The 18,940-nt window shown below is 44.5% G+C and overlaps 1 protein-coding gene across 1 annotated transcript; it reads left to right on the plus strand.

The window, feature by feature from the left end:
• Positions 1 to 823: 823 nt before the first annotated feature.
• On the plus strand, positions 824 to 18,008 carry LOC104009763 (histamine N-methyltransferase). The gene is made up of 7 exons (XM_009461780.2): positions 824 to 976; positions 4,123 to 4,319; positions 5,237 to 5,289; positions 8,772 to 8,879; positions 12,433 to 12,563; positions 13,168 to 13,261; positions 16,310 to 18,008. Exons 2-7 carry the CDS (start codon positions 4,183 to 4,185, stop codon positions 16,663 to 16,665), a joined length of 879 nt encoding a protein of 292 aa, XP_009460055.1. The 5' UTR covers positions 824 to 976; positions 4,123 to 4,182; the 3' UTR covers positions 16,666 to 18,008.
• The last annotated feature ends 932 nt before the right edge of the window (positions 18,009 to 18,940 follow it).

Here is an 18,940-nt window from a genome sequence, read left to right on the forward strand (position 1 = left end):
TCCCACACAGTCATCATTCTAGCTGAACAATTTTAACTGTTGATATGAAATCTTTATTTCAGTAAGCTTTCAGCTAAATGTTGAACTATAGCCATTCTTCCCGTAACTGTGCTTTTGAAAGCATGATTATTAATGTTACTGGTATTATTTTACATGACTTTCGCAATGCAAACAGTTCATTTCTCCCAAGTCCAGAAGGAAAACTTCATTTACCTTCAAAAAAATTCCTTCTCACTAAACATGAAGGAACAATGAATAACGTGAGGCACGTACAGGGCAAATATGAACACCAAAACGCACTGTGATAGCGGACATGGGTCAGTGTTTTTTCCCATGTGTGTGTTCCCTGGGATAAAACTGCTCATAACAGGGCTGTGGAGGGGGCACACAACTTGGAAAATGCTTCCCATTGCTTAAGCCCTGGAAAGTAAGGCATAAACAGAATCTCAGCTGCTCGCAAGAAAACCAGCTAAAAACCAAAGTAATCTATAATGGTAGGCTTCTGTAGGCAAACTGTAAATAATATTGTATATTGCTGTGTGCCACACACTGAGACAACTATTTCCAATTTGTCAAGAGGCACATTTCTTATATACCAGTGGCAGGGCTTTATTTTTCATCTGGACTCTAATTACCACGTTGCTAGATCTCCATGTCTCAGTGCTCCCAGTGTGGTGGTGGCTGTGCCAGCTGTGGGACAGCCGGTGTGGACCACGCGGAGGGTGCCGGGTGGACGTGGCGGGCAGGGTTTAAGCTGCCCCCTCTGCCTCTGCAGGCAGCTGCCGCCGCACGAGGTTATGATGTTGCCTGCTCCTTTCCCAGGCAGCCAAACCTCCTCCGTGCTGCCACGTCGCGGCTCCGGGGGTGGGACGGCAGCAGCCACCGGGAAGGTGGCTGGCCGGGAACACGTCCCGAGCACCGCAGCGGCATTGCGTCGTGGGAGCCTGCGGCCCCGAGAGGCACAGATCGCTCGCACGTAAGTACGGCTGCCTGCGAGGCAGGCATGAGCTTAACCGATTGCATTAAACTCCTCCAAGAGGGACCCCTGTTTTGCTGGCGTTCAGCAACAAGCCGTACTAATAAGCCCAAGCTCCTGCTGCAAATAGTTTACAGCTGAGAGCACGCTCGCTTTGTTTTCTGGCTTCACAGGGAAGGTTTAAAGAGTTTTACAGTGAGTTTAAAGAAGGTTTAATTCTGCTAGTGCCGGCACAAACCAGGGGTGGATCAAGAAACTGCAGCATAAACACAGAATCCGTTTTTGAAACTCCTCAATCTTTTTAGGGACATACGTATAAATTTGGATTATCTCTGAAGGGGACATGCCTAAGTGAACATTATTATCCAAAAGTTTCTATCAATCAGCCTGATTCAGAAAAAAATCCTTCCCTTCCTTCTCTTTACTCGTATTTAAAGTTAACTGGCCGCAATTCTAACAGCAAAACACATAATGAAATAAATGGGGCAAATTCAAACAGCCAAAAGCGTAATGAAGTAAATGAGACAAATTCCTTGAACTGCACCTAACATGAAAATGAATCTCAGCTGCTCATTAGAGACTGCTGAGCAGGGGACGTCGGCAAATTCAATCACGGGAAGTAGAGGGAGGCATAGAAAAAAGGTTCATTATCAAAATCTCCTCTTATTAACTGCAAAACATTTTTTCAAGACTGAAGGTAGTAAAATATGTTAGAGGCAAATGGCAAAGCCTCTTTATGCACTTAAAGTAAAAAGCAAGGAGCTGGGCAGAGCAGAGGAATAGGTAAACAAGGAACTTTCAGGGTGGGTTAGCAGTAAATCTCACCTGATGTACCTCCAGGTGTTTGCTTCCTTACTCTCTCTGGCAAAATTTATACTTGGTTTCCCCAGGTTAATACAGATTTTGCTGGGAATTCAAGTGCTGGTTATCTGCAAAAAGGGTCTGGAGGTGTTGGTGTACCTGCCTGAGGGCTCGTGTGTGGCGGCTGAGCCGGGCGGGCAGCGTGAGCGGCAGATACCACCCTGTGAGCCTGAGCGATTGTCCTCCACCTAACTGAGTCAATTCCGCTGCAATTTGTTGGTCTGTCTGTCTAATGCACGGGCCAGACCGCCTCTCTTATCTAACACCAGCAGGCTCACCGAAGCAGGCAGCTCTGTGGCTGGGTGGGGGCCATCACCTTCCCACGCTGCTCTGAACCAGCCCTCATGGGCATCTGGGACCCAGCAAAGTTTTTAAAGCTCTCCCACCCACTTCTAACCAGGCCCTTTTCAGCACTGTTGTTGTTTAACACACTCACTTTTGCTGTTTTTTCCCTTGAAAGCATCCTTGCATCAGCGGTGGTGTGGGTGGAAGATCACACATTGGGCCCTGCTCTGGAGGTTGCTGCTGGTCTTTGGGACTATCTCAAGGACAGCAATTAACAGGTGTTGCTAATTGACCTAACGGCTCCGGGAGCAGCACGTGCTGAAGGAGCTGTATCACCACCATCCTTCACCATGCATCCTCCTGTGGGTACCTTTGGGATGCGTAGCGATGTGGCTCACGGGATGCAAAACCAAAACATGTCATGAGTTGGAAGTTATCATCTTTGGCATGAGCAGCAAAGGAAGGTGGGCAAAGCCAAGCAGCTCACGTTATCTTTGAAAAGGGGGCAGGAGGGGCAGGAGGAGCTGGGGAACTGCAGCTGCTCAGCACGACAGCTGTCCCTAGAAATTGTCCTTTGAAAAGGAGTGAGCGCCAGAGAGACAATAAGGGGATGGCCAGGCAATGTGGAGATGTCAGGGAGAAATTGTGCCAAGGCCATCTTTTTGCCGGTACTCTAACTGTCCTGGCATGCAGGGGAGAAGGAGATGCTCCTATACAGGGGCTTTAGGGTCATCACCATCTTATATGACATTCTCATAAGCAAGCGAGGAAGACGTGGCCTCAATGAGACAGCTATTGGGTGGGTGGAAAACTGGTTGCACAGTAAGTCAGAAAAGTCATTAGCATTTCACTGCCAGAAAAGGAGGTAATGATGAGTATGAACTTGAGCCCGCTACTCTTTCATGTTTCTGTTCATGACTTGGGCGAGGGACGAGACTATGGTTATTCGAGGTGCAGCTGGGAGGGACTTGAGCACAACAGAGGGCAGAATAATTCAAAGGGACAAGAGCAGCAGTCTGAAAAACGGCCATGGTTTGTATCTCAGTGGTCACACTGGTGAGCGGAGGCAAGCGGTGTGGGGTCTCGGTGAGGCGAGGGAAGCCATCCCGGCTGTGCTGGGAGCTCAGGGACCTCAGCGGGTGGGAGGCGTTCACTCTTGGCTGCTGCCCTTTAACAACAACAGGGCTTGGCTGGAGCAATAGAAATGAGAGATGGCTGGGACGTAACCTCTGTGGGAAAGTCAAATCTGATGGTAAGAGATGCACTGTGGTCCTTAAGCCAAAGAAGAGGACCTCTTTTTCCTTGCCCGTTAGGACAAGACACGATGGCCTCAAACTGCAGTTTAAGAGGGGATGAACACGTCTTTGTGTACTTTTCAAGGTACAGCCCAACATTTCCTGGTAGCACGCTCTGCCTCCCCTGCTCCCGACTCTGTGTAAGCCGAGTTTAGCACAACATCCATTCCAGTAACTCACGTGGCTTTTGTGAATTAACTACTTAGCCCATGGGAATCATACCATTATCTTTAGAGGAACTAGAAAAATAAAGAGTGCATTTGTAAGGTTTTTATTGTTTTCACCCCACCATCAGCATTCCCTTTAAGAACATCAAAAGATTAAAAAAACAGATAGAGACATCTGCCAGCATCTCTGGAGATGTGTGTTGCACTTTCTTCTAATCCAGACCAAGTCTTTGGAGCCTCTCCATGCCTTCAAGAAATAGGGGAATTTTTCTTTTATTTAAGAACTGTCTAAAGACCCTTTTCTGAGTTTTAACAGAACCCTGTGTCAGCATGGTTAAAAAACGCTGGCATTTCCTCTGTGCAGATTAAAGATGATATATTACCCTTTACTGCTCAAACCTGATTTACAGCTTCTATCGCAAAATTACGTAATACTTTTTTAAGTGCTCTAAGGCAAAGTAGCAGGGCTGAGGACGTGGTGCAAAGTCTGGGCGCGTGCTGGTTTTTACCTCTCCAGCATTTGCTATTCCTTCTCTAGGTCTGAAAGAAGAGCTGCAGGGAGCAACCTGTCCCCTCCTGCACCCTTCCAACCCCCAGCATGGCATCACCCATGAGGAGCTTGTTCACCAACCCTGACAGATACCTCCAGTCGTTCCGCCTCTTCCTCGCAAATTCGACTGAGCACCAGTGCATGCAGGAGTTCATGGAGAGCCAGCTGCCGGCCGTGATAGCGAGGTAACATGGAGGTGGCCACATCGAGCTGAAGGACAGCCCAGGGCATGGTCCCGAGGTGGTGATGGGCTTGGCTGGGCTCGGGGGGCTGCCTGCAAGAGGCAGATTGCTGTTCCCCACCAGCCGCCCCGTCTGTAGGTCTCCGATAGGGCTTGGCTGGAGATTTCATTTGCACACGCCGCTGAACGGCTGTTCTTCAGGACGGAGCCTGCCTAGCAGGGAGGAGATAAGGCTGAATTGTTTCCTTGCATGCAAATATAGCTTACCCTGAATCAACTCTGAAATGCAATAACAGATACTATGTTCCAACATTAAATTTGATTGAAAGCATCTTTTTAAAAGTAATCTTTTCAGGTAAATACTTATGCTCTCTCTAGTATGTGTAAATAATGCTTCTGCTTTGCCTACCATGCGTGTTTTTCACTGGACCCCTCGCTTTGTGGGCTGGCTTGGGCAACAGGCAGCTGGGGTTAAATCCTGGTTTTGTGGAGGCCCTTCTCTGGGCCCAGGGGTTTATGGCTCTGCCAAAGCCTTGCTAAGGGATTTTAAATGCGTTACACTCTCCCCTTTTCCTCCTCATTTTGCAAAACATGAAACTTCTACAAATAATTTTTAAGCTGCTGGTCCAGACCCAGGGAAGTCTCTGGTCCTCAAAGCACACACATGGAGAAGGTACGTACCTGCTGCTCCTTGTATGCACTCATAATAAAAGCAGAACTCCTCTACAAATTGCCAAAATAACTGGAAATTAGGAATCTCCAAAGAGCAGAGTTCTCAATCTGATCCCTCCTGCCAGTTCGCAGGCATGCCTGTACATGAGCACGCATTTGATTTTGTCCTGCAGATTTTAGTCTTCATGGGATCTCTGGTGCTTCACAAAATGGATAGCTTTCCAAAAATGTATAAATAATGTTTTTCAGTATTGGAAACGGGAAGTCTACAATCAATATTCTAAGTGTTGGTGGTGGAGCAGGTATGTAATGAACTTCAATATTGATATGCTTTTCCTTTTTTTTCAAAGAATAGAGGATTACAAATTGCACAAAGGAGCAGAGTGGGAAATAAGTCTTTTCTTGACTAGTCAGCTCCAGGAGCAGATGGCGTTAGCTGGTGTGTGGCCACATCGTCTGAAAACAGCTTGCACCTCCCCACAGTGATTGTTGTGTGTCCTCCATGAGAAACCTCCTTCTGCACCATCACTCCTCAAGGACAGAGAGAGGCTTGAACTGCCCCATAGTGTTTCTATGAAAAAAAAAGTGCCATAATGTCTTAGATTCCTCAGAATATTAAATTTTTACTTGCATTGCAGCTACTCTCCCCTGTAAGTATGTACTCATGTAGTAACTCCCCATAATTTCTGCCTCCTACCCTGCTACGGAACAGCCTTGGCTGACCTCTGTTTTGCCTGTATGTATGTGCTGACCACAGTCAATGCACAAGACCCTCCTGGAGCTACTACCCCAAAACACTGGAGCTGAACATAAGCTCCAGAAGAAATCCAGAAGAAATCAGAAGAAATAAGTCTCTCATCTGAAGTTCACTAGGTGGAAAAACAATACCAATAACATCAAGTGGCTTCTTCTCATTAAATTCTTGCTTAACTTCCCCCATAATTAAAACCTATGTTTTCTAATTCTGCTCTGCCCATTAAGTCATCAAACTTAAATTTTATAAGAACAGTCAATTTAGTTTAAATGCCTTAGTCATACCATCTCCAAAGACTAATCTCAGCTTTGTCAATATCTCTTCTAATAAGTAAAAAGAATTGTATGTAAATGGTGGGAGTTAGTTATAAAACAGACAGTGTGACAGAGTAGGAACATTGCTCTCCAAACAAGGGAAACCTTTCTTCTGCCAAAAAAAATGTTGTTTTAACAGGAACACTTTACTTAGTGAGGTACTTAACTCTCTAACCAGAGAGACTCCAGCTTAACATGATGGATATTCAAGCAATAATGTGCAGGCAAAGCTCATTTTGTGATGTAAAAAAACTTCAACGCCACCAAACCCCTGCTCCTTGCTGGCTTGTTCCCACCACACGTCCTTGGGGGCTCAGGAGGCAGCAAATTCCCAAATCCCCCCAGCTAACCCTGGCGAGGGATCTACCCTGGCCCCATCCGCCCCTGTGCTTCGCAGGGAGGGAGCACAGGAGAAAAACATTTCCTTTCCACTTTTTCACCTCGAGAGACAAGCAAACCATTTAGTGTAGCATCATATCCCATTACACCCACCCATCTACAGCGCCTGCCTTCGCCTACAGCCTCTGCCTTATTAAGTTCACACTCCAGCGCACAGCACTCTGTACCTTTAAAAACCATAAAAGTCATCAATGCTGCTATAAAGTAGCAACTGTGCTATAAACTATCCCGTTACGTAAAATGTTTAATTAGAAACTTAATGGTGAACATAGTGGTAGCCTTTAAAAGGTAATTGTGTTGGAGAGTTTAAATAATTCGGATAGCCTAATTGCCAAATTGTTGATAATGCAAGCTGCCACAGATTTGACTGTAAAATGCCTCAGGACACTTGTTTGCATATAAAAGAGCTAACTGAAGTCAATTAAGGCTGTGGATTAAATTATGGATCAAAGGGGTGTTTTTTTTGGTTAAAAACAATGCAAGGGTGGTTTGGCCACAGAAGAGTGGAAGGGAATGTATTAACCTATCCGCATATGGAAATGCGAAATTCAATTTTTTTTTTTACCAGGACCCGCACAGCCTTTTCAAAGGGCTAATCCATTTAACAGAAAGTTGGTAAAGCAACCAAAAATCAAAAATATTGCAGTAGTTCATTAAAAATTCTGTGTTCCCAGATTTTACTACAGCAGCCTGCAGACGACTGACTTGCTCTGATTTTTTAACAGAACAGAGCATTTGCAGTGATAGCAAAGCTGCAGCTATTTCTACTACTTCAGAAATCCAATTTCCCTCCCTCAAAGAATGTGCTTGCACAGATGCCACATAAATTTTGGTGTTATTAATTGCTTTAAGAAACACGCATAAGTCTGAAAAGATTGAACTTTTTGGGTTAAATTCTCGGGGTGTTAATGAGCAGGTGAGATGTGGGCTGGGGTGCCGGATTTTGACCCATGGTGATGTGTGGTGGGGCCAGAAGCAGGCAGAGAGCTCTTTGTAGTGAAAAGGACCCTCCCAGGGAGGACCTGGTGTGCTGGGTTGAGCTCTGGGGTACACATTATTGCTATTTAACCCCCAATATTTTTCTTTTGTACTTCAAATCTTCTGGAAAATGGAGCTAACTCTGAAGGGGCTGGTGGGATCCCAGGGAAAATCATGAGAATGGTAGAGGCTGTGCAAATACGATCGGGGCCCTCCCTCCACAACCCCTCAACATGGGCCTGTCTGGCCATCAGGGTTTGCTGGGTGATCTTCCATTCCATACATAATTTTGTTCATTTGTAGGGAATTTTATAACATGGAGTTGTGTGCAAGCACAAGTACCTCCTTCAGGACAAAGCTCAATATTTGTCTGTAACATGACTCCTGGATTTATTATTCACCACAGTTACCCTCTGCTTCACTCATTCTACCTTAATTTATTCTTCTATTGTTTTTTCCACCTAAAATTTATTCAAGCACAATAAGCAGAAGTCAGCCCTAAGAAACCTAAGCAAGCCAGCGTGATGCTGTCCCTGGACCCATGACGCAGTCAGGAGCATCATCTCCCTGAGCTTCCTGTATTGTGGATGGGGAGAGGTGGCCAAGAGCGACGGCAGCTCCTTTTAAATTTTGAAATATTGGATCTATAGGTACTTCCATTGGTAAAATAATTGCAGCTGGCCTGACCAGTGTCCAGAAAGAACTGTTCCTAACAAAGAAAGTACAGCCAGCTCTGGGGTATTCTGTAAACAGGGGTTAGATAAACATAAATGGTATGTGTGCTATTTGTCGTACTTATGGAGAAAGGCACAGGACGCTAAAGATAAACAGACATGAATGTTGTTTCTGATTCCAGGGTAAACACATATTTTCTTCTCCCTCACCCACATGACCTGGTAACCAGTGAGATGCTTGGCTAGAAATGCTTTTACCGACTCCTAAGAAATCCTGACATGTTCACTGATGACTTGGGACCATCAGAACTGGTACCATCAGAGTCATTTATGATCTTCCCTGGGAGGCTAGGCCATGGCCAGAAAATAAGAGGTCATGCCACATACATGACTGTCTCTGTTTTTCCCTTGGCACTGATGGTGGTAGTCAGAGAGGAGGAATGAAGATAGTTGGGACTGATATTTAATTTTTTTTCAAATCCTAGAGCTAAAGCCTCGGTGGCAATCTGCTGAGAATACAAAGCAGCTACATGTACCTGTGTGGTATGTTTTCTATAGATGAATGGTAGGCATCAGTCTTCAAAACTGGGGATGTGATGATGGTGGAGATAACATTTGCCTGAGCTTTGCTTTCATCTTGTATTTCATGTCACCTGCTTCCCTAGGTGAGATCGACCTGGTGATCCTCTCAAAAGTACAAGCCAGATATCCAGGGGTCACCATCAACAACGACGTGATAGAGCCAAGTGCGGACCAAATCTTCAAATACAAAGGTATTTTTGCATTAAATAAATTAAATGTACATTAAGTATGCTGAATGCATTTAAAAGTATTGAACACTGGATGACCTCACATTGAAATGAGTTCTCGTCAGAATTGGTTCTTAAAAGTTAAAAAAAGTCACTATTTTGTGCTTTTTTGCCATCATTGCTTTTCAACAATGTTCAGTTTCTCATTAAAATCATAGTCTCTCACATTGCAAGGTACTCTGTGTGGCAAACGCTTGGGACTAGACAGACTTTAAAAGCTAAGCAAGGTGGAAACTGGTGGGTGATTGTATGGGAAAAGAGTAAAATCCCCACATTTCAGAGAGAAAGTTTTTCTCCTTCAACTTGCACTGAATCAGGATCTTTCCTCAACTTTGAAGGGAAAATTTTAGTGTCTCATGGTAATTCTCATATGTCTTAAAAATAATTTCCAAATAACAAATAACTAAACCTCACAGTGTTGCACTAAATTAGATACCATCCTTCAAGTTCAAAAACATGGAAAGGAAAGCAAGGTGGATGGGAAGGACTTTTACTGTGTGCTCCGTGGCTTAGAGCTTGTTTCCTTCCAACAGCCCAAAGGTCTGAGCAACATTCATGAAGGAAAGCCAAGCATTTTCCAAGGAGAATTGAATGTTAGCAGGGGTGCTTTGGTCAAATTGCCCCAAGGATAAAATATCAATCCACAGTTTGATTATCACTGGATTAACACCTACAAGGCTTTACCTTAGCAGGTAATTATGGTCTTGTATGGAGGTGACACCAGCTACACCGTGCAGGCTGTGAGCAGCCCCGAGCAGAGCACACCCTGCCAAGAGGCGGCTGTGGAATGGACGTGGCAGTAACGAGTGAACCTCGTCAGCAGTCTGCGTTGTTGGAAATGCTTCAAACCATAGTAAATACCAGACTGCAAAACCACACTGTAAATCTCCAATTCACTCTTGCTTAAGACCTTAAAAACGAAGCATACCCAGTATGGACCCACTTGTGGAAGTCTAAGAAAAAAAACAATAATAGTAACGATAGTAACAGTCCCTTCCTCCCTGCGGTGGGGGAGCTCAGAGTCACTGGAAGCACCAAAGGATCTCAGGAAACACATCACTTTTTTATATCTGTCTCTGTATTACATGGACCTGATCTTTGAAAAGATGGCTAGTGCAAAATCCCAGGAGCTTTTACATTGCTCCAGGCTGAGATGGTGAAGGATGGGAAACAGAGCATCTGCTCTGTTTATAAGACAGTTTGGGCACTTGCAGATAGCTCTTCTGTCCTGTCTGGGCCATTAACCATAGGCTACGTGGGACTGGATTTGTGCTGAATCTTCCTAGTGGTCTTGCCATCTACCACCAATTAACTGGCAGTCCTATCCTACTTCAGTGAGTTTCCTTCCAGAAAAAAGTTAAAGAATATATAAGATGCTGTCCTTATTTTAAGTTTTATGCTAAACTAGAAATGAAATATTCATCTGAATTTCTTTCTTCAAACTTTCTTATTTGGTAATTAATCATGTCCCCAGTAGGTATCATTAATTAGGTTTCTGAGCCCTAAGATTTTCCGGGGAGAATTGAAAACATTATCCATGCCTCTGAGGATTCAGTAGTTATGTTTTCTGCCTAACCAGATACTTTCTCCTTGGGAAGGAGAATCCACGCTCACACGCTCACAAGAGAAACTTCATACTGGGACATGCAGTGATGACAAACCGAGGTTTATCTTAGGTTATCTTAGGTTGCGTTGTACGATGGAGGTTCTTCAGGCTGCGACTTTCCTTCATTCCTGGTCCATGTCCAGGTGAAGCCCCTTGGTGGCCATGGCTGGAGTGTCAGTCACCCCACATCTGGGCTGCGCTGCCATTGCCTGCACAGCGCGACACAATGGCAGGCAGTCCGGTTTTGATGGCACCCATCAAGGGCATGCAACAGGCTTCTGACCCAGACAGTCTGGGTTGAACCCAGGAGAAAATTCAGGAAAACTTTCCAAAACAGATGGGGTGATATGTTTTGGCTTCAGATGAATCTTTGGGCAGAAACTTCCCATAATCAGAATGAATTTGTCCTTTCTGAAATTTTGACTTCAAAAGCCCACCCTGGCAAGCAATTCAGTTTTCTTCCTAGTGTCTCCTCGCAGACTGTCTAACAATTGAACTGAACCAGATTGCACCAGATTATTCGTGATGGTGATATGAACTGCTGCTGAATGAAGCCTGAGTTTAAAACACCAAATTAAATCTGAACTGCAAGCACCGGGGCCAGTGACTGATAAATGGAAGTGAACAGAGTAACAGCAGCAGCATCCGAAAGGGGTGGCCCATTTTCAGCCACAAAAGAGAGGAGATAAGCACTGATGGAGCATTTCTCATCTGTCCGACGGGGATATGTCCTAATCAGAGCCCGAAAGGTGAAACATTGTGATTAGTGGCGTAAAGGCACTGGTCTTAGCGAATCATGTTGTTTTGAACATGTGTTCTGTAGCTAAGGCTCAGTCTGCCTTTGGGCCATTTAAGTTTTAAATTTATGTTAACTCCAGCGAAGCACAGGAATCGCATCAGGGCTAGCTTTGTCCTGGAGCAATCCCAAGCGCCAGGCAGGAGCGCAGTCAGATGAGCTCCATATGCCAGCAGATGGACATTAGTATTCCGGCATCTCCTAAATTATGAAATTATCTCTCAGTTTTGCTCCCATAAAAAGCAAAGAAATGCCGTGATGGGGCAGGCCCTCAGTATAACTTATCCCTTGAACGTACTCCTCCAGCTTTCTTCTTTCCTCAGTTGCTGGATGTGCATTGTGTCAAGGTCTGAAAACACGCCACGTGTCACTCTTTATACTAGTCTTTGCTTTAAAACACTATTGTCCCTTTTACTTAAAGCTGTTGGCCAAAACTGTGTGCTTTTGAAGAACTATTTGAACATGGCAGAAGCCAAATGTCAAGATACGGGTCCTTGCTCACAGAGCAAATCGCCTTCCTTCTCCCACCACCTCTGTGACACATTCCCAGAGTGAGCCATTTGCTTTCTCTGCCCTTCTCGAGCTTTTAATTGTGCTTTCTCACCAAAACACAGTCCCCTTGATCCATCCTTGAACCCTTGTATTTATTTGTTCAGTCTCTGGAAAACCCTTTGCCATGGCCTGGCTTCTGCTCAGCCATGTGGGTCCTGCATGGCACCTAAATGAAGGGGCCATCAGCTTTTCCCCCATTCAGCACAAAATGTGCTGCTCATGGTCTCATAACTGTTCATCCCAGCCAACACCTTTTAACGCAGCTTGGGCCAGTCATGGGGAAGAGTTTATTTCTTTTTTTTCAATCAGGTAAAGACTAGAGGAGCCCAGATGAGGATGCAAAAAATAAAGCATCAGACCCTCTTAAAACTTCATCCTACAAAGACCTTTACAGCCCCCTTCTCACATACGGGCTCAAGATTTTAAATATTCCACTGCTGTGTTAAACTGGTACCAAAACTCTCTACCTAAATATGACTTTTGGATGTATTAAAGCTCTGAATGGAAATTGGTCTCGTATTTGCAATTGAGATAACTCTGTCCTGCCTTCTCACGTATTTCAGAGCGCGTGGCTAAGACATCAAACCTCGAGAACGTAAAGTTTACCTGGCATGAGGAGACAGCTTATGAATATGAAAGTCGAATGAATGCAGAAAAGAAGTCTAAAAAATGGGACTTCATTCACATGATCCAGGTAAAAGTCTCTGCAAAGTAAATGTTGTCAAAGACTTGGCTGTTAAAAGTACGCGTGAAGTATGTGACCTCATTATCCACTCTAAGGGGAAGAAAGGGGAGTTTATTTCCCTGTAATTTAAAGTACTTAAGCGCAAGTGAACTGCAAAAATGAAAGATGAGTTACAGCAAAGCAGCTTTGAGCACAGTAGTCCTATTAACCAGGCTGTGGGTGGCAGTCAACTAAAAATACATTTTAACTAGTGTTTTGAAAGCTCCTTGTCCTCTCTGTGAAACTGCCTTTGTATTTCCAAGTTTACTGAAGCCATTACAAGCCATCTTCACTGCTAAGAAAGGCAAATTGTTTCCTCTCAGGGTAAGGAATCAACATCAGCTTGGTCCTGGGAAAGCCAGAAAGCAGGCAAGGCAGTGAGAGCTCCGAGCTTGCAGTGAGAGCCCCGAGCTTGCAGTGTGAGCCCACTGCCCGGCGTTATGCTAACATGTCTTGTCATCCCCCTGCTTTTCTCTCAAAATTGCCCCCATTTTGTTTCTTGTACCTACTGGTACCAGTTATGACATTCACTAGGACCCCATCGTATTTCTGTGAGCATCTCTGCTCTTTTCAGATGCTGTATTATGTGAAAGATGTCCCAGCGACTATCCACTATTTCCACAGCCTCCTGGAAGCACAGGCGAAGCTCCTCATTATCCTGGTGTCAGGTGAGAGCTGCTCCACCAGCGCTGCTTGGTTGGGCAAGAGCCATGAGGACCTTTGGGGTTCTTGCGAGTTCAACACAGACCAGCTAGAAACCAATGCACATTTTTGTTTAAAACATCCTTTATCACCTATAGAGGTGAACTGGCTGCATAATAAATGGTGTCTGCTCATCTACATCCACTGAAATCTGCATGCCATCTATATCTGCGCAGCTCCGTGCTGCAGGTTGTAAAGCTGAAGGCTTTGTGAGCCAGCAGACCCCTGCCACAGGCACAAAATGCCTTTCTCTTGCCCTCTGCTCTTCCCCATCCTACAGCCTGGCCAGTGATTGACAGCAGCAGAGACCCCCAAAGCCGCCGAGAGGCTCTGTCCTTCAGCTCTCGCTTGCAAGAGCTCCTTCAGCCTCTGCTATTTTCTGTAAAAGGCTTTTCAGGCTGGGCACCACATTATCTCGCTCCTGGAGACTTGCGGCATTAAGCAAACTGCTACGACGGGGCTCGGCTGTGCCATACAGCAGGTGTTAGAGCACATATGGTTCATTTTCTTCTCAAACTGCCCATTTCCTTAATATCATCATTTTGGGTGGAAAACAGCATTCTTAGGCTGTTTCAGATCTTAAAGAAATGCTCTGTGGTCAATCCAGCAGGAAAACGTGGGAGTGGAGTAAACAATGACCTTTTAACACTGTGGGCAAGGTATGCTAGAGATACTGCAGTGGTGGGCTACAATTTGACTCTAGAAAGCCTTTGATTTGCTTCACAAGCTATGGAAATTTTAGTTGTGTAAACAGTCACATCTGATAGCTTTATCAGGGATGTTAAGTGTTGTTTGTTCAGAGATTTAAGCTTAATTTTTTATTGAATTTGGCCATGTCTGCAAACTGTGATGTGTTTGATGAAGTTCCTTTTTTGTGTTCATGAAGTGTCCACAACAAAGTGGCACTTCTCTGACCTGAACTTATTCAAACTGTTTTTCTCCGAAATATTTTTGGTTTAAAGTGTTTTCAAGCAGTTCACTACAAGAAATCTGTATTTTAGATGGTCTGGGTTACTGTTCTTGTTCTTTGGCTGAATGAGAATAGATCATAATATCAGACTATAGCTTATTACCTGCGTATAGTTAATTGAAACTCTTTTCCAGTTGCTTAACTTGTCCCTTTGGATCTTCATGAAATGTGAATACAGGGAGGAACATGTGTCTATTTAAAATTAATGTGATTAAACATCTGAATTCATGAGAAGTATTTGAAGTCCTCTCTGGGTCAGGTGACTCTGGCTCAGTGTTTTCTGATGGAGCAGAATGGAGCAGAAATTGCTGGGGCCAGCAAGAAAATGGGAGAGAGGAGTAGGGCTCAGAAGAGCAGAGAGGAAAGGAAACATTGGGGGAAAGAAGGGTATAGAGAGGGGAAGGAAGAATTGCTATGAAAATGAGCACTGAAGCAAAACAAGATACTGAAAGATAAGCAGAACAAAGCTCATTTCAAAAACTGAAGGTAATGTCATCTCCAACACAAACACATTAGGATGGGTTAATTAAAAACCAGTCTGGGAACAGGATTGATAGGAGAGGGCTTGGTCAGTCGGTGAAGGCTGCAATCCTCCCCGCTCCGTCCCTGCCGGGAGAGCAGGCGAGTTGCAAGAGCTATGCAGCATTATTTTTAACACATTTAAAAAATCTGTTTACATCGCCTTGAAAACAAAAGTAGTGCCATATGCTGAGCCTATTGAGAGCTATTATAATAACGCTTCGTTCAGGTAGTGTATAATTGCTCAGCTCAGAGATGGCACTGAGTCACACAACACTGACACCAGCAAATTTTCTGCAATTAGTGTTCTGCATTCAATTTCCACCAGGTGAAAGAAAATATTGTAGCCTCTCTTCTAAACACCAAACTGTTTATTTGACTATAAATAACTGTTTGCAGATAAAGCATTTGCAAAACCACCGAGCAACTGGTTTTAGTAGTTATGGAGATTTATAGTCATAACTCTCAAGAGCTACACATTAGGCTCCAAGTTATTTTCATCCCATCCAGTCATTCTGGGTGATCCTTTTATAAGTGATTTATAGCAGAAATGCTGAATCACAGGTCCAGGGTGAGGGAAAATAAAGATGTAAAGACATGTCTGGGGAGTTTTCAGCTTACCCAGCTGTTTTTCTTTGTAAATCATCCCTTGAGAAGAGGTGCGTGCCCAAGCGTGGGCTCAGTATGGGCTTAGTTCTGGAGGTGATTGCGGTGTTACAGGAGCCTTTTCCTTCCTCACCCTTCATCTTTGCACAACCCAACAGGACACAGCCAAAATGTCCTGCTAGCACCACTGGGGAGGTCTGCTTGGGGTGAGCAGCAGCTCTCTCATTGCCCATGCCCAACAGCATGTGATGGGAGTGAAGGCTGAAGCCTGGGAGGATGGTGCAGCTTCATCCTGGGCTCTGTCCATCCCACCCTCTTCTCCACCACACGTCTAGCCGCATGGACAATGTAATCAGGGTTTTGCACCCCATGTATTTCACATAGCTGAGAGAGAGTTTACTGGCAATAAATGTTTCAATGAAGCTCACATAGCTTGACCACAAAGTAATTAGGTGAAGGAATAGGAGAGGATTTGGTCTTCCAAACAGACAGGTGAAATCTAGGGAACAGTTTAAATGAAGAAGATGGCACCGAATAGCTAGTGTTTGGCATGTGGACCATGGAAGGATGTCCCTGAGAGATATTGCCTATGTACATGAAGCAGAGGGGTGCAGTGGGTTGGGAGTGGAAGGGGGGAGGATTGAGTGCACTGAGCTGCTCTGGCCTCAGCTGGGGGCTCGGCGGGAGGTGCTGGAGCTCTGGGGTAGGCAACATGTCCATTCCCTCCCGCAGCCCCCAACCCCGAGGCACAGAAGCAGGCGGGCAGCCGTCTCCACCATGCCCCAGGACACATGTCCCAACTCCGGAGAGACTCCACTCACAATGAGGACAATTGCTAAAAAAAACCAGATGATCAAAAATTTGTTCAAATAGTGTTTTTCCTTATTCCTGAGCATTTTTCTGGTGGTGTATCTCTCAGGAACCAGTGGCTGGGAAATGCTGTGGAAGAAGTACAAGTCTTCCTTCCCTTTAGATGATCTCTGCTCTTACGTTTCCTCTGCTGACATCAAAAGGATGCTGGATTCAGCCGGGCTGAAGTACCAGATCCACGAGCTCCCATCCTACATGGACATAACGAGCTGCTTTATTGAAGGGAACAAGGATGGGGAGCTGTTGCTGGATTTCCTGACAGAAACTAGTGAGTTTTCTAAAACTGCTCCTCCTGAACTAAAGCGTCAGGTAATGGAAGACTTAAGAAAGCCTGAATGCAGTGAACAAAGAGATGGGAAGGTGCTTTTTAATAACAACCTGAGTGTAATAGTGATTGAGCCATGACTTAACCTCTTCTTGCTTCTTGATCCAAAACAAATAGTCAGATACAAAATGTTAACAGCTGAAATATGTTTTTAATTTTTGTATAATTTTTGTATAATTTTTGGAGCCTGTTAAGAGATCAGTATTAATAGCTGTTGCTATAAGTGAGCTTTAGTACTCAATTAATTCTGTACTAATCTATGAATGTGTAACTCACTAAGCAGTTAATTGTGCTTTATCGTATGAATGTTGTATAATCAGATGTTACTCAGACCATCCACTCAGGCAATGCAGAAACCTGACCGTTTCCTACAAAATAATCAAGAACTATACATGGTTTCATCATCTTCATTTAAAAACTCTCTACAGACCAAATAAACAAATTACAGCTTCTCAGTGCAGCTGGCAAGAGTGAAGGTTCAGAATGACCAGCCATTTGGGTGGCTGTACAATGGGATCTCTTGAGCTTGCTGTGACTTCAAGATCTCATACCTCCAGTTACCGCAAAAGTGGCCTCACACCTTCCGCACGTGTGACGGTTGCCTGTTCCTGCCTCCGCAGCCAACTGCATTTAATGGCACTGCTTCCCTCTCCCTGTATTTTCATTTTATTTTTATGAGGTTGCATCTGCAGAGTCATTTGTGGACAGGTCCATACAGGCACTGCAAGAGCGAAGCAGCTGAAGGTGGTTGAGGCACAGCAGTGGTAACAACCATCCTGGAGAGGTGGATTTCACTAATGAGCCCTGATGCAAAGCCTTTGTTAGGAACCAGCTACTGCTGTCGCATAGGGCTTTTTGGTATTTTTTGGTATTTTTAGCTCTACACACAAACCTCCTGGTCGCAGCCATTCACTAGCCTGGCACGCTAAGGCCACGCATGGCTTGTGAGCTTTGTAACATGGAAGATGTAAAAATGCACTGTGATGCCATACTGACAGGTTTCAGTGGGATTTGTTTCATTTTCAATGGGGCCAAGTCAGGTAAATCTGTCTAATATAGAGTATAGGATGTTCAGCAAGAAGGTGCTTCACCTCCTCAGTCCCTTCTCCATGTGGGGCTCTCTCTACTCCAGTAGTTGATACATTTGTTTTGCTAAATGATTTTATGGTTTTAAGAAGTGTTATGCTCTCTACAAGGCACAGTGCATGGTGGAATACAATATAGTCGCTTGAATGCATTTAATAGTCTGAATACTCAGTTTATCCAGTGAGACAGGTGTGATTTCTGCCATCGAAATAATCAGATTCAGTGTTGAAATGGTTTACTTTAGGTAATGCTTTAGCTGCAAGAAATTATGTTTTATTTTTGCATATACATTTCTGATACAATATAGATTATTAAAGATTTGAAGCGATTTACAAGAGATCGTACTGGGCATTAATAGCTGTTTATATTCATTTTAGAGTGACTTGTTTGAAACACACACTTCTCCTAGCGATCAAATATTAATTCCAGCGTGTTTTAGAATGTTTCCATGACATTTCTCAGCTGTTGAACAGAACAAAATCTGTAACCGCATTTACACAGTGCTATGTGCAGATTCCTGCATTAGACCTCAGTATATCTGTAAGCTGGTACGGTGACATGCTGAAGCGGGAAAGAAAGAAAAGCTCTCATTAGGACAGATTGCTGCATGCATTTCTAATGGGAAACAAATTAAAGTTACAATTATTTTTGTAGCTCTTTTGTGCTGTCAGTGACCTCTCCTAAATGGTGCGTGTGAAGGAGGTGACCGCTGAATATTGCCACATCAACCCTGTCAGGAGTGACATATCTTTGGGAGCCACAGAAATGCCAGAAGAAAAAAAAAACCTAGCATCCAAATCCAAAAACAAAACACAGCAACAAGATGCACATGCAGGTCCTGTTGTTTTCTGGTTTAGCAGAGGTAAAAAATGCAAGAAAACAGCTTTTTAGAGTTTTTGGGGGAGGTTTGTTCTGAAAATGTGGGAGAGAGAAGGAAAGAGGAGGAACGGCAGAGATGACCTGGAGAGAAGAGAGGAGAATATGACCACACACACAAAAAGGAGATTCAATGCGATTGCACCTGAGCGCTCCTTCCCCTCTTCGATCCGAAAGGGAGAGGCCGGGAAGAGGGAGCGCTTGTTGGCTGCCTGCAGTGGCACGGCGTCTTATTTAAAAGCAGAATTCACTGGGGAAGAAGGCACTTTCACCCCAGGCTGGAGAAGAAATATCCTTATCTATAAGGATAGCCGCCAGGGCGGTCCTCTGCCGCTGCTTTTGCTTCTGAGGAGAATTTTTGGGGTTGTTCAGCCAGGAGAAAAGAAAGCTCCA

The sequence above is a fragment of the Nipponia nippon genome, unplaced genomic scaffold (assembly GCF_047370975.1).
Source record: "Nipponia nippon isolate SJK-2023a ecotype South Korea unplaced genomic scaffold, ASM4737097v1 scaffold_5, whole genome shotgun sequence".
In the NCBI taxonomy this organism is placed as follows: Eukaryota; Metazoa; Chordata; class Aves; order Pelecaniformes; family Threskiornithidae; genus Nipponia; species Nipponia nippon.